The 15,982-nt window shown below is 42.4% G+C and overlaps 1 protein-coding gene across 4 annotated transcripts in view; it reads right to left on the bottom strand.

The window, feature by feature from the left end:
• Nucleotides 1-15,982, bottom strand: part of slit1a (slit homolog 1a (Drosophila)) — a 148,104-nt gene that overhangs the window by 12,572 nt on the left and 119,550 nt on the right. For all 4 annotated transcript variants that reach the window (XM_049472119.1, XM_049472118.1, XM_022682113.2 and 1 more), the window contains 12 exons: nucleotides 14,898-15,042; nucleotides 13,554-13,628; nucleotides 13,321-13,464; nucleotides 12,326-12,469; nucleotides 11,889-12,055; nucleotides 10,505-10,637; nucleotides 8,899-8,967; nucleotides 8,666-8,737; nucleotides 8,497-8,568; nucleotides 2,982-3,053; nucleotides 881-1,044; nucleotides 48-172 (listed from right to left, as the gene is read on the bottom strand). In XM_049472119.1, the coding sequence (XP_049328076.1) occupies nucleotides 48-172; nucleotides 881-1,044; nucleotides 2,982-3,053; nucleotides 8,497-8,568; nucleotides 8,666-8,737; nucleotides 8,899-8,967; nucleotides 10,505-10,637; nucleotides 11,889-12,055; nucleotides 12,326-12,469; nucleotides 13,321-13,464; nucleotides 13,554-13,628; nucleotides 14,898-15,042 (1,382 nt within the window). The remainder of the gene's footprint in view (nucleotides 1-47; nucleotides 173-880; nucleotides 1,045-2,981; nucleotides 3,054-8,496; nucleotides 8,569-8,665; nucleotides 8,738-8,898; nucleotides 8,968-10,504; nucleotides 10,638-11,888; nucleotides 12,056-12,325; nucleotides 12,470-13,320; nucleotides 13,465-13,553; nucleotides 13,629-14,897; nucleotides 15,043-15,982) is intronic.

The following is a 15,982-nucleotide window of genomic DNA, read 5'->3' on the forward strand; positions in this document are numbered from 1 at the left end:
GTATTAATGGAGAAAACAGGAAGCAGGTGCTAAAGCTGTGCTCTCACCTTAAAGCCCTCAGCACAGGTACACTTATACACCTCTACAGGATCTGTGTGGCAGGACCCGTGGTTCAGGCAGGGGCTCGACAGACACGGGTTACACTTCGCCAGGATGGCAGGGTCTACGTTACCTGCAATACAAACATATACCATTACATTCATATAACATCCTTACTTACCTTTAAGGAAGGAAAGGGTTAACAGGGGTCAGGGATAGAGAAAGAAAGGAAGGCATAAGGAAGTAAAGGGTTAATGGCGTGAGGAATACGGAAGGAAGGGGGCAATAGGGGTCAGGAATAAGGAAGGAATAAGGAAGTAAAGGGTTAACGAGGTCAGGGATAAAGAAAGAAAACAAGGAATAAGTAAGTAATCAGTTAATAGGGTCAGAAATAAAGAAAGGAAAGGATTAATAGGGTTAGAAATAAAGGAAGTAAAGGGTTAAAAGGGTCAGAAATAAGAAATTAAAGAAAGTAAAGGGGGTCAGGAATAAGAAATGAAAGGGAGTAAAGGGTTAACGGGTTCAGGAATAAGGAAGGAAAGGATGGAATAAGGAAGAAAATAAAGGGATAAAAAAGTAAAGGGGTTAACGGGGTCAGGAATAAGGAAAGTAAAGGGTTAATGGTGTCAGGAATAAAGAAATAAAAGGATTTACGGCTCAGAAATAAAGGAAGTAAAGGGTTGACAGGGTCAGAGATAAAGAAAGTAAAGAAAGTGAAGGGGGTCAGAAATAAGGAAGTAAAGGGTTAAGGGGTCAGGAATACAGGAAGTGAAGGGTTAACGGGGTCAGGCGAGACGCAGGGTTGGCAGGACGCGGTGTCCTGCAGCACCTGTCGCTGTACCTTGGCACTCGAACTTCTTGGCAGGTGTGGTGAGGAGCAGTTTGCCCTCCATGCCGGGTGGTCCGGTGCAGCGGGCGATACCCGGCTCCTTATAACCCGTCTTCACCCAGTCCGACAGCCAGCGCAGCCGACAGTCACAGTACAGCGGGTTCGCCCCGATCGCCCTGAAAAGACATACAAATATATATAATAAATATATATAATAGCAGTGTGAGAAAATACTGATATTGTACAAGAATGACAATATAAACAAATAAATAAATAAATAAATAATTTCTAGGTAAAATGGAAAATAAGATTTAGTTTATTAAATGTTTCCTTTAATCATTTAATTGGCTAAATGGCTTAAATTGGGAATAAAATTAGATTACAAATAAGATAAAACAGGAACTGTGCTTTTTGTAATCGAAATACTTAGTAAAATTGAAAAATAAGTCATTTAAATAAGAAATAGTATTAGTATTAGTAGGTTTCCTTTAATCATTTAACTGTGGAAATAAAGCTTAAATAATTGCATGTACTATAATTTAAATAGTTATAATTTTAGTGTAAGTGGGCGGTCCTAACTCTGATGGGTGCAGGTTGATTAGCATGGCAGCTGCAACAATTGATCAAATACAAAAAGCACAATTAAATAATCATGAAAATGGATCATTTAAATTCCTTATTTCACATTTTTTTCTAAGTATTTTAAATACAAAAAGCACAGTTTCTTTTTTATCATAACTTTTGAACCATTTTAACCCAATTTTAAGCCAATTAGACAATCCCAGGCCATGTCCCATCACTTTAGGCACATCAGTGTAAACAGGTTAAACTCGACTGTGAGTCTGTTTCTGTTGGGTGTAACTCGTTTCTCTGGCAGTAGGTGGCGCTCCAGGCTCTGGTATGAGCTGAGCTCAGTGCTGGTGGAGATCAGTGGAATAAAGCTGTAGCTCTTCTATTGTCTCAGACTGCAGTTCACTGATTGACCGGAGGGTTCTGATTGTTCTGTAATAATTACAGGAACTCTTTGATGTGTTTGAAGAAGATCAGACAGGAAGAGAGGATGATGATCTACTATCTTGTCTGTGGAGCACATGGTGTTCAGTAAAAACACCCGCATATTGTCAGCAGCACATCTGCTCAATCCCCATCAAACACTGTACATATATATATATATATATTTATAGAGATATATTTATATATTTATTAAGAGAGCACATAAAATGATGAGTTTCTTTAATTTTACCAAATTGAAAACCTCTGGAATATAATCAAGAGGAAGATGGATGATCACAAACCATCAAACCACCAAACTGAACTGCTTGAATTTTTACACCAGGAGTAAAGCAGCATAAAGTTATCCAAAAGCAGTGTGTAAGACTGGTGGAGGAGAACATGATGCCAAGATGCATGAAAAAACACTGTAAAAACTAACTATAGTAAATAAAAAAATAAATAATAAAAATAAAATAAAGGTATAGTAAAATCAAATAAATAAATCCAATATATAAACAAGTAGTAGTAGTAAAACATAACTAGCAAATAGTGAGAAAAAAGTGAGTTTTTTAGCTTTAGCTATCTGAGATGGCAAAAGTCATGGGACACTTTAATATTAGTTTCTGTAACTCATTAAAACAAGATGTTTTACTAAATAAAAAGCTTCAAATAGTGACAGTGTTGTGCTGTACATGCAAGCATGCAAGACCTCACCACACACACACACACACACACACACGTATATATATATATATATATATATATAGGCAGTGTTAAATAAACATGCTGGCGGTGAGGGGAGTGTCTGCAGTGAGCCGCAGGCCGCTGGTACACCACAGGGTGCCCGTGCCATGTGAAGCGGCTGTGATGGCACTGACAGTTAGTGTGTGTGTGTGTGTAGCGGTGTGTGTGTGTGTGTGTGTGTGTGTGTGTGTGTGTGTGTAAGAGTGTCTGCATTCTTAGATTTAACACAGAACAGACGGAACTGGCTGAGAGGAAGGTCTCACAGGACTACCCCACTCGGAGTGTGTGTGTGACAGTGTGTGTGTGTGTGTGAAGTGTGTGTGTGTGTGTGTGTGTGTGTGTGTGCAGATCTGACACTGTAGCGTTCATTACTCACAGGTGCGACAGGGACATCACGTCACTGAAGATCCCATCAGGAAGCTCTGAGATGTCGTTACCATGCAGGGACCTGAGGGACGGCGATAAAAGACAATCATTAGGGACAGAACTGAGGGAGGAGGGGTGGGCTTTAAAAAATATATATTTCTTATGTTTTATCCAATTTTACACAAGAAAATACACTATTTAAAGGCATATAATACTATAATACTAAAGGTTCTATCTAAAGGGTAACCTCTGCAAGGTGCGTCTTGATGCTCATCGCTATCTTACACCCCACCAATCAACAGTCTATTTTCACTCCTTTCTCCTGCCACGTTTAAATAAAAAAAAGCAACAGAGCTTCTGAATATATCTACACTGATGGGCGTGGTGGTCTGGTTATGAAATGAGGTAAATTTCTGGAGTATTGCTATCTTGGCAACAGAAAACAAAAAAAGGACCCTATTTTAGCTATCTATATATATTTATATATATATATCTATAGGCAAGTCATCAACCACTGACCTAACAGCTTGCTTTAGGGCCTGTCAATGTGTCTTTGCTATAGTAATGACGGTAAAAGTACACCTTGTGCAGCTCAAAATGCACAAAAGACATGTACAAATAATGTACTCAATTGATCAAGTAGTCACGAAATGCAGCTGACGTCTGTCTTATCATATCTCACATTTTACTGTAGAGAAAGCCCTGGTTATGTTCACAGACTGGTCATTAGAGGCTTGCCAAGTTTTGCTTTTTAAAGTTTTAAGCTGAAAGGTTGAAGACAAATATATACACAAGAAAACATTGATGCTTTGGTCATGTGCTGTAGGATGATTCTGTAGGACGATACGATGCATTTGACAACACTGTGCATTTTTGTATATATAGTGTTATTTTGTAATTGCAGACCTAAATGAAGAGGTACAATGTTTGTTCTGCTACTTTTCTCTTGGTTTGGGCTGTGCTTGGCATTGAGGTTTACAATGACGGCCACAAACTGTTTACTTCAATTTGCTATCTCCTGCCCAGCCGTGGAGTCGGTGAACGGCGGCTGAACGGCGGCTGAACCCCAGCATTTCTCACGAGAAGGCAGTCTGCATCTTTTCGTTTTTCTTTTTCGACACCTGTCGCTGGTGCCACGGCCGAGGCTGGGGCTATCTATTTTCGCGCTGCGGGCTTGGCAGCGAGCTCGGGTGGAATTCAGTGGAGCAGGGTGTCGGGTTACTGTGGACAGACCGCACTGGTCTGGCTTAGAGAGAGAAAGAGAGAGAGAATGAGGGAGAGAGAGAGAGAGAAAGAAATAGAGAGAGAAAGAGAGAGAGAGACTTCCTTCCTCGTCGCTCAGCAAGGCGATTAGGTGACAAGACAGAGAGGGCTTAATGGCTGTAAAACAATACGGACGTCTTAATCCGTCAGGTCATTACCACGCGCTGCCAAGAAGACCCGCACTCCAGGCCAAAGCCGTGGAACCAGCAGAGATTTTTCAACATTTTAACGCAAATATCTTTAAATTAAACCCAAGAGTTCCCACGATAAACAGCGCAGAACATGATTAATGGCTTCTACTTTAACCTGAGAACAGTTTCCAAAACATTCTGCTAGTTTAAAACTGTATATCACAGTGTTTTATTGGAAAAGCCTAGATAACAGCTGGCCTAAATCATGGAAAAGACCTACACTGTTAGCCCCACCCACTAATCTGTTCACCCCACCCCTTTATATTCAAATGTCTTAGCCCTATCCATATATATATATATAGTCTCTGGGATTCTGTACGTCTTACTCTATAGCAAGTTGATGTTGCCAAGCATTTCCTGTTGTGTTGCTGGCATGGATGTTTCTAGGTGTTGCTATGGCCAGGTGTGTAGAATCATATATATATATATATATATATATATATATATATGATTCTACACACCTTGGCAACATCAGCTTGCTATAGAGTAAGACGTAAGGAATCCCAGAGATGAGGATTATAAGTGAACATTAATATGCTAGGTTTCAAGAAATTAGTGTATTTGGATGCTCATAGCAGCTACTGGCGGACTCATGGTCCGTGCATACTCTTAACCGGAGTATTCTGGCACATCTCAGACTGTGCATAAGTGAAGACAGACCTTTCAGGTCTTTCAGATTGAGGCTTCATATTTAGCTCTTTACAAATATTTCATACAGGGTTCAGGTCTGGAGACTGGTTGCTAGACTAGGTCATTGTCATGCTGGAAGACCCAGCCACAACAATCTTCAATGCTATTACCGAGGAAAGGAGATTGTTGGTAAAAATATTAAAGGTGCAATCCCCATCTTTCCCCTCGTCAATGCAGCACAGTCATTTTGTCCTCTTTGAAGAAAAACACCCCCACAGTTTGATGTTCCCACCCCCATGCTTCACAGTTGGTAGAAAGTTTGGCTTTTATGTGATGAATTTATTGGCTGGTTGCAAAGCAACAATCTGATTATCTTCTCAAAGATTATCATGTAAACTTTAGTTTTTTTCCATTTTTGATAATGATAATGAAAATCTGCATTAGTCAAATTATTAAGTGCATGAGTGCAAAAAAAAGCACTTTACGAGACGATAATGTAACTCCACCCTTTTTTCTACCCTTTTTCTCAGTCTCTCACTTAATCTCTCACCCTTACTCTCTTAATTCTGCACTCTCTCCCGAGACGGGTTGCAAACCCTCACCCTCCGGCTCCCGAAAGGCCAATTAGCAGCCTATTAATACCAAATCGAAACCACGTCCGGCGCCAGACGCAAGAGAAGCTCTGGCTTGCTCAAAGCTAACCCGGCTTAATTATTTCTCGCTCTTTTTACCGCAGTAAAAGAGTTAAAAAAAGGGAAAAAAAGGAACAAGCCAAAGGTGACGCTTTACGAGCGTTTTAGCACCTAGGCGCAGTTTCTTTTTTTTTGTGAAGGCTAGCTCAAAAACATCCAGCCTTTCATGCCAGGGCACTTTGAACCTCAGAGCCTTTTTCTCGAGACTGTAAAAGAGGCTCGTTTGTCGCCGAGTCACGACAAACGTTGGGCCGCTTTCACTGAGGCGAAACGGCGGGAAAAGAAAATGTGGCACCAATTGATATTTTATGGAAAGTTCTTTGATGGATCAGACTCGCTGTAAAGAGATCAAAGTTCTGGAGGAGCTAAACAGTGATGGAGACAATAGGGTGGTCCCGGCTGAGGGGACCGACAGAAGGGAGGCTGGAGGGGTACAGTTTAAGAGATCAGACTTACTGAGGCTGACTTATACGGTGCGTCATTGAGTAAGAGCAGACAGCAAGTACCATCAAAGCTTTGCCATGCTGGCAGGACAGCGAAACCCCGTGAACCACTATGAAACCCCAACGAAACACCCTGTATTTACTAATGATCATTGGATTTTAGCATCATTAGGCATAAAAGAAAGAGGGGGTGTTCATGGCTTTGTTGAAGGCTGTAAAAAAGCATGTCTGGTGGGCCACATGTCACGAGTCTGCTGCTGCTTCCCCCCCGCCCCCTCGCCGAGGCTTGGGCTGAGATAGGTCTGCAAAACATGCCCCTCTGCTTTGCCGTATGCACACACACAAGACCAGGCCCATCTGTCACGGCATCCTCGCTTTCGCCTGCACCCGCCACAATCGCAGATGGCTTTTCACTTTCCCAGAGAGTATAGAGAGTATAGAAAGTATAGAGATTATAGAGAGTGGTAGGAGTCATTCATTCATTGCCTAAGTTTTAACTCTAGTCCATGCTTGTGTAGCCTATAAAAGTTAAATAAAATAAAATAAAAGTACACTCACTGGCAAAAACAATAAAGCACCAATAAATCGCAGTTGACCTGGACTGAAGAGTTCGCAGTGTAAATATACTTATGATACAGGTGCAGCTCAAAACATTGGAATATCATTGAAAAGTTACTTTACTTTAATTCAGTTAAAAATGTGACCAACTGATACTTTTGGTATGCAGTGTGGGCAGAGTGACAAGTCCTGCTGGAAAATGAAATCCCCATCTCCATAAAAGTTGTCAGAAAAGGGAAGCATAAAGTGCTGTAGGATTTTGTGGGAAAACAAAACTGCACTGACTTTAGACTTGATAATAAAACACAGTGGATCATCAACAACAGATGACAGACATGACTTATTGGTGAAAACTTCACACTAGATCTCGAGCAGTTTGGACTGTGTGTCTCTCCACTCTTCCTCCAGACTCTTCTCCCTTGATTTCCAAATGAAATGTAAAATTTACTGATGATCAGTGATGGTTTGGAGAGTCATGTCGTCTGCTGGTGCAGTGTTTTCTGGATCTGTAGATACTGATGCTAAGGTTGGCATCCCAGTGTCTAATCATTTACATACACATCATATCTGAGGTGTAACTTTATGCCAACTATTGCAGCAATCCGGGTCTGTCATTTTTTTCCATCCCCTGTAGGTCGTCTCCTAATTACAGAAATCATCTCCCCGCTAGCCAGATAAGTGGCCATGGCTGATTTTGAAGGATGCTTAAAAATTCTTGGGCTGCAACCAAGAATTTCAATGATCTTGGATCAGGACCTGTCTTTCTCAATTTAACTCTATAAAGCTGAGAAGAAAGAATGAACCCTACATCTGCATTCTGACTCTGAGAACAAAGCACTGGAAAGTGAAACGTCTCTGAATCGGTGGAAAGTTTCAAACGTCTGAATGGAAAACATTGGATACTTGACCTGAAGGGCTTCCGACCAAAGCAGGAACTGAACGGCCTTTAAGACCAAGCTTGGGGGGGGGGGGGATTGAAAACTGAAAACTCAGTTTTTGAGTGCACTTCAGCTACCTACTTAACTACATAAACATCCACCTACCTACCTATGTGTATAAGCATTTATCTACATACCTAACTATGTACCTACAATACCAACATACTTTCAAATGTATTTATCTACCCATCTACCCATGTACCTATATTTACGTACCTGCCTACCTACAAAAGCATCTATCTACATATCAACCTATGTACCTTCCTATATACCAACTACCTACACAAGTATTTAACTACCTACCAACCTACATAAACACCTACCTACATATCTTTCTATGTACAAAACCTACAGACATATCTACCTACCCATGTATATAAGCATATTTACATATCTACCTACCTACAAAAATATCTGCCTACCTATCTACCCATGAACCTATTTATGTACCTACCTATGGACATACCAACTTATCTACAAAAATATTTAGCTACCTACCAACTTAAATAAAAATCTGCCTACATATCTACCTATGTACCGAACCTGCCTACGTAAATATGTATCCATCTGTTGCGCCATCAATAGTAGTTATCTGTTGATCCATCTATCCCTCTGCCCATCCAGTCATTGTCATATCTATGCATCTATCAATCTAATTATCCATCCATTCATCCATCCATCCATCCTCTCTGTGTATACTCTGCTGTGGGTTTAGTGTGTTGTGGCGATCAGTGGCCGCAGACTAACTATGGAAACAGCAGAGCTGTGTATCTGCTAAATTTCTAGGAAACTTTAAAAATAGAAACTCACAGCAGACGGAGGGACCGGAGGCCTGAGAAGGCAAGTGATGGAATGCAGCGGAGAGAGTTGTAACTCAGGATCCTGTGTGAGGTCAAAGACAGGCAGAGAGGTTAGCCCTAACATAAAAAATACATCTTTACAATCTCACAATGAAAAACAAAACGATAAAGAAACATACAGGGTGGTGAGTTGACTCATGTTGGCGAAGGAAGCATTGGTCAAGGAGTTGATTTTGTTGTTACTCAGGTCACTGAAAATCAAAAAAGAGACAAGACCAAGAAAATGAACTAGCACGTTAACCAGAACATCCTCCAAGTATGTGTTCCTTCATCTTGAATCCCCCCCAAAAAACACAGGGTACAAATGGTACAAAAGAGGGTGGAAATGAATGGAAGCGAGAGGAACACTCACACCAGCTGCAGATACTTGAAGGCGGCAAGCTCTTTTGGCACCATGCTGAACTGGTTGCCGTCCAGGTACCTGCAGAGCAAGAGAGAGGCAAGGTTAAAAGCCAGTTCTCTTCCCATCTTTGTCTCATGTCGTGAGAAAGCATATTTCTTTTACTTGACAATAGACTCCCACGCTAAGTCTGAGACTCACACAATAGGGTCGCTGTTTTTCTGGACTTTTGGCATTTGCTGGGGCTAGAAATTAGGGCTAAGCATTCGAGACACTACTGTACGATTTGCTTGGGATTCAGCAACTCATAGGGACTCACGAAGGCTTAGGAGGTCAAACCCCCACTTTCGCAAGGCTCCCTATCGCCAGGCTCCCAATTTGAAGCCATCTGTGGCTTTAAGACTACTGCTCAGATGTCCGTTCGCAAGCGCCAGTGCACGTTGTGTGTTTAGCGTTGTATACATCTATCCAGATGATTGATGACCGCATGCTTTCTGGCGTGCCTGTTGGTGCGTGTACGAGGAATGTGTCACTCCCCTCACCGACAAACACAGGAAAGGCATTTTGACTGCTCTGTCCCACTGTGTCCCCCTTTTGGCAGACCCCTCCCAATATGTATTCTTCTTTACGCGAGCACAATGGAGGCCACCAGTGGGGTGTGACGTGCCGCAGGGAGCTTCTGTGCAATCGGCTGACCCCTTCACACTCGCCCCGTCCTCCCACGGGTTGTGCCCGTGGTGGACCCCATTGTCTTCATGGCCCGTTGGGGAAAGGAGAGGGTTGGGAAGGGAGGGGTTGGAAAGTGGCGCTGTCGGTTTGAGGTTAATGACAGTGCTGGAGGAGTTGGAGCAGAAGGACGGCTCCAGATGACTAGATGAAAGCGGCACACACCTGGACCATACGGGGTTGAGATCAGTGAGAGCACCTGCATTGGAAATGACAGGTTGCTCCGGACAAAAGGTAGTACAGAGCCTCAGGGGCGAAAGCAGTGGAGGCGCTGGTCCATTGTGTCAAAGTGTGCACAGTGCAAATATATCTCTACATCTCCATCTTCGTCTTTCCAAATCATCAGCATTTCCTGTTCAATTTCGTCGTGGTATGCCTCATCTTCTTCTTCTTTTTCTTTTGGCAGAGGAGTTTGATATAGCTTTCCCCATCCGCCTCTACCCCCACGCCTCCGGTTCTTTGGCCCTGCACTCGGGAATGACATCAGCCCCAGCTCCAGCAGCTCCTGGGAGCCTCGCTCTGAGGAATGTGGCTGGGAGAGGAGCTGCACACTGCTATTTATTTTTCTCTTGGCCTCCTGTTTATAGCGAAATCAGCCGCTTCAGGGCCCGGAGGAAGAAGAAGAAAAGACGTTTAGCGCTCTGAAAAGGACAGAGCAAAAGTGCGAGTATCAGGTGCCAATAAGTCCCTCTATTCACTCGCTATTCACTCGCTATTCATCCGTCCGTCTGTCTCGACGCCCACTTTTCTGTCTGTGTGTTTTTCTCCCGGGCTGCTTTTCTAAGCAATTCTAAGCAAGTATTTGGATAGCTGAAAACGTAACCTGTAAAAAAAATAAAAGTGTGGTTAGCATCTCCCTCCACCATTGTCCCCTCTACTGTTTCAGACTTACAACTCCGTAACGTTGCGAGGAATGCCCTTGGGGAGAGCGCGTAGGTGCTTGTTGCTGCAGCGCACCACCGTCTCCAGGCAAGTACACTCGCTGGGGCACTGCGGGCGGGGCATACAGCTGGCATCCTCTTGGCCTGCACCATGGGATGAGTGGGAAAAAGAGAATAGGAAAGGAAGGAAAAGAAAGGAAAAAAAGGTGTTGAGCAGCGACAGCAAGGTTAAATCAGTCAAGACAAGTCAGTCAGACAGAGGCGGTGATGGAAAGGCAACCAAACAAAAAAGAAGAAGAAGAAGAAGAAGAAGAAGAAGAAGAAGAAGAGAAGCAGTTGCGGGGATGCAAGGGTAAAGGGACAGGTGAAGATTGAGATAGGGATAGAGGAAGGGACAAAAGAGAGAAGTAAGGAAGGGAAATAAGAAAGGCACACTCATTCATTCATACAGTCGTTCAATTGAGAGAAACAGAAAGAGAGAGAAAGAGACATTGGTCAGCACAGACTAATACAGTATTGATCTGGAGAGCAAAAACAAACGAGCGAGACCAACAAAAGACAGACTTCTCTTCATTCTAAAAGAGAACTATCAAGTCTGAGAAATGCAGTGCGCTCAATGATCCGATACAGCAGTGAAGTTAATTATTGACTAAGGAAGTTTGTTAACAGAGTCGTCTTCGTGAAAGGAGCCTTGTTAGACATTTCTCAGTTTGTAGTCTAAAGGCTTTTGGCTTGCTTTGTGTAGGCAAATCTGTGATTTACTTACATGCAAATTAAGCTTTTTTTTTTTTTTACATTTTTAATAAATTCGCTTTTACTTTGACTCCATTTTTCCTTCGATTTGGAAGGCCAACTACCCAATCCCCATTCTCCCCTATACACTACTAATGCCCGACGCTATTGCAGTAAGGACAAGTGCATGGCTCCTCGGATACATGTGAAATCAGACTCAGTTTCTTTTCGAATTGCTATATGGATGGATAAATGGATGGGTAGGGTCGGTGGATGTTTGGATGGCACTGACACTTATTTATCAGCATGGATATTCATATTTAGAAATGTTAGCAAATCGTTAGCTTATCAGAATTTGAACATTAGTAAATCGATAGTTAATGGAAATTTTAAATTAGGCAAATGTTTATCAATTGCAGTTCATGTTGCCAATGCATTCATTAGTATTTACAAATGTGAAAAATAATCATTAGTCACATTTATCATTAGTTAATGGTATATTAATGAAAGTTATTATATTATATAAGTGTTACGATGTTTAGAAGTTTGGATTGAGGACTGTAAGAATGGTCAACACAATGCAACTCGTCATGCACTTCCATTAAAATGAATAGGCAAGTGAGGCAATACTTCTTGTACCATTAGACCACAAGAGGTTTCTACCTTCTTCACAGCGGAAATCTGGAAGAGCCACGTCCTGCAGCGGGATCTCCTTGAGGAAAGCCGGGCGCTGACAGCGTGGGTTCCCTGTGACGATCTTGCGGCTCCTCAGCCAGTCTCCGAGCCACGCCAGCCGGCAGTCGCAGTTGAAGGAGTTGGCCAACAGGTTCCTGCCACAAGAACACAACGAAGAACGAGATGACAGCATATTCCACTGGAAGCTCCAGGCCCATTTCCTTCACACTAATTGAAACCAGCTCTCTTCGCTCCTGTCGGGGTCAAGTCGGTTTGTTATTTGAAGCTATTTGTGAATTGCTGCAGTCGTGGAATATATATACGAAAACAGATGATGCCGTCAAACAAGCAAAGGCTAGCAACGGGAAGAGCCAAAGCCTCATAGGTTCATAAGCAAAACAACTTGGGAACGGTTGAGTACGTACAGAGTTGAGAGGGTCTGAAGGGTGTCGAAAGCTCCAGGCGTAATGGTGGTCAACTGGTTGTCATATAGAGATAGCAGACGGACGTTGTACAAGCCAGTGAAGCTGCTGTTGTGGATGCAGCTGATGCGGTTGTTGCGGAGCATTCTGGCGAGAGAAAAAAGACGTAACTGTTTAATAACATAAATCACTTAAAAAAGATTTTAACCTTTTCAACCCATAGATGTGTATTATTCTGACATTACTGATTTTAATTGAGATTTGTCATCAATTCAGAAACAACTATGAATAATTTGGTAACCCCACAGGGTTCTAATGCAGGGACTATGGAATTGTTAATTAATTTTAATTATGAGACTAATACAGTTAATAGGTTGAAGAGAGTGAAGTGAAGACAGGGATTAAACCTAGATTAAACTCTAGTCCTAGAGTGGCGGCATAGTGGCTTAGTGGTTAGCCTTGGGTTCAAGTCCCTATCTGGGCGGAGTTTCCATGTTCTCCCAGTGTCTGCGTGGATTTCCTCCCACAGTCCGAAAACATGAAGATCATGAAACATGGATAATCTAAATAGCCCAGAAAAATGAAATACTCTAAATTGATCTGGTGTGTAAGTTTGCTTGTAAATGCTGTGCTAGGTAAATACTGTAGTGCCCGATGCATTCCTCTAGGTGGACGGTTGTTTCCGGTTTAGAGTATGCTGTGCGCTATTGGCTGCCTCTTCTCACTGGTGTGTAGATGAGTGCTAAGTATGAATGGTTGTGTGTAAAATGTGTAAAATTGTGTGTAAAGTGTCCTTTGGTTTCTAAAAGGCGCTATATAAGGTAAAATAATTTTTTTCATTTTTAGAGTAAATTCTACTTTCAGTGGGAAATCTCTATTTAAAATGCCAAAAGTTTAGTCAAAGAATAGTCTTAAAGAACCAATACTGTAGGATTTTGGTTAATTCTTGTCCAGAAAACTGATTTCTTAAGTTATTTGCCAACTTGTAGTCAACTTACAGCATCCGTAAACCCTCCAGACCCTTGAACATGCTGCTGCGCACCGAGTCCAGCTGATTGGCCGTCAGGTGCAGCTCGTTGACGGAAGATGCGCCCTCGAACACACCGTCCTCGATTTCCGAAATCTTGTTGTTGCTCAGATTTCTGCAAGGCAAGACAGTGACATCAGAGAACCTTCGCTACGCTATGTCTCGAATTACAATCGCCACTGAGCCTCGAGGTGCCATGCTTACATTTTCTTCAGCTGTGTTAGCGTCTTGAACGCGCCAGTGGCCTCCAGAGATGTGATCTCATTGTTGTTGAGTCGGCTTGAGGGAAAGCAGCGAAGCAGAACAAGGTCAGGATGGGTGATAAGGACATTCAGAGGAAGATAGCGGTACGGGTTCTGTTAAAACAATCAAGGCAAATCCCACACCCAAGTCCCCACTGCATGAAGACGAACGTTTAAGCTTTCAGCATTAATGACGGTCAAAAACCACATCCTAAACTGAGGCAATGGGTTTTGCCGCTGGAGATCCATCATCTACAGGAAAGAGAATTAGACCTGGGACTGGTACTGAAGATTCGAGAGGTGAAAAAGTAATCAGGCTACTATCAGAAAGCTGTGCATTTTGGCCCTCAAGACTTTTCGTTTTTAGAACACAAATCACATTTTCCCCCACTTTTAGATCAAATAAACTATTATCAGACTCTAACTTATCAACAACATATCAGTGCTCTGTAGATCATCAACAGACTTAAGCTGAATTCAGTTGTTTTTGTTTTATTTTGAGTGTTCAAAGCTGTCCCCGGTCTGTAACTAAAATTAAACTGGATTAGAATGAGATTAAGGAGTAGATTTAAATGTTCAATTTGGATTAAGGATACAAGTAGGTTTTAGATTGATGTGCCAGAGGTTAGATGGTTAGGATTAGGTCTTGGACTAAGGTCTGTACCACCTACACCTGTAGCCGGAATAAGGACCAAAGCCTTTTAAAAGATTAATTCGTTTTTATGTTCACTTTTTATCTGTTTCCTGTCATGACAAGCTGCACAACAGAGAGGACAATGACATCTTGTAGACAATGACATTTTGTTGCCTTGTTTCAAGGGAGTATTTTAATTGTCTGAAATTGTTTTAATTACCATTTACTGCTTAAGCTTCACAATTGACACATATTATGAGAAATAAAATAATAATATTAATTGCCAATCATGCAGAAATTGTCTTCAGTTTCTTTAAAAATAAAAAAGTGTGAAGGTTGTGATGTTAATAATTTCAAGGGTTACTTTCTTAAAGAGACACTAAACACTAACAAGTATCAGAGGCACACTGCTCAGCCCAATCACCTGTCACTCCTGACCCACCCCTAAACCCATACATCACTTAGTGCCCCTCCCAATCTACCCCTCCCATTTTTTTTGTGCATTTTTCATATTTAAGCTGCGAGTGGAGTCGGCTAAAATCAGGGGGGTTTGTCATCCGCTTTAAAGCACAGTAATTCCAAAAGAACAAAGAGGACAGTCAATTGATATTGATATTGATTGAACCCAATCAATGTTTGTAAGATAAATCAGTAGAAGTAAAGTCTGCTTACAGTTCAGTGGTGGAAGCTGGGATGTGTTCGGGAATCTTGGTTAGGCGTAGATTGGAGCAGTCCACCACGTTGGACTCGCAACGGCACTTGGCCGGACACACAGGGTCGTTGTTGCACTCTTTGTTCAACCTGGTGTCCTCCGTCCCTGAAAAAAGACAGGTAAAGGATGACGAATCAAATCTGTTGGCAGATTTTATCCTCAGAGAAAGATGGGTCTGCAATTTTTTGGTCTCCTTCATCTTTGGCTAACCCTCAGCCTTCCCACGCTAGACCACCAGACCACCGGCTTCAGTGAAATATCTTCCTCTCGGAGTAGCTAGCTCATCAACCGTGAGGTTGCCTGCAGGAACTCGCAGCCTGTCAGGACCTTCACTGGCAGATAATTTCTTTCCCAGTCAAGGTTCCTGCTGTCTTTTGGACCATGTAGTGTGAAACACCGGTGGCTTGGCTTCTGCAGGTCTATGCGGGGAACTACTTTGCCAGATAAACAGAGGAGGACTGCACAATCAAAGCACTTCAGTGAAACCTCTGAGATCTGAGGGGGGTTAGGGCAACGTTTCTGTTAGCGAGAGCGTGATTATTCTCCTTGGAGGATGTTCAAGTAAGCCATACAGATCACTGTCCTTAAAAAACAGGAGCGAGCGCTCTGGCAGTCCAGGCCTTTCTCTCACTCGCTGCGACTCGCTAAGAATAGACTTTATGTGCCAAAATGCTTGAAGGCAGTTATATAATAGGCGTTCAATAATTGAACACACGGATTCCACTTGAAGCCACTTACAGAGGGGGAGTCATTGTGTGCTTTGGTTGGATGGCGCACTATTGTTGCTCTCGCTACGGCGCTGGGTGGCTGTTAACGAGCCCAAGTGCTCCCAGCTACAGTGTGTGGGAGAAAAAGTCCACGCTCGCTCGCCGCAGACAAGTCAGTCCGATGAAAAGTTAAAAGCTAATTTGTTATTTAACTCAAAACCCTTTTCCAGGGCAAGCCGCGGAAAAGATTTAGTTGAAAGGAAACCGTACGAGGGAATGATCCTGGACTGCTACTCTATTCTTCAAGAGCGAAGCAGAGATAGATTATATGTCAAAAT

This window comes from Astyanax mexicanus, chromosome 25 (genome assembly GCF_023375975.1).
Source record: "Astyanax mexicanus isolate ESR-SI-001 chromosome 25, AstMex3_surface, whole genome shotgun sequence".
Taxonomy (NCBI): domain Eukaryota; kingdom Metazoa; phylum Chordata; class Actinopteri; order Characiformes; family Acestrorhamphidae; genus Astyanax; species Astyanax mexicanus.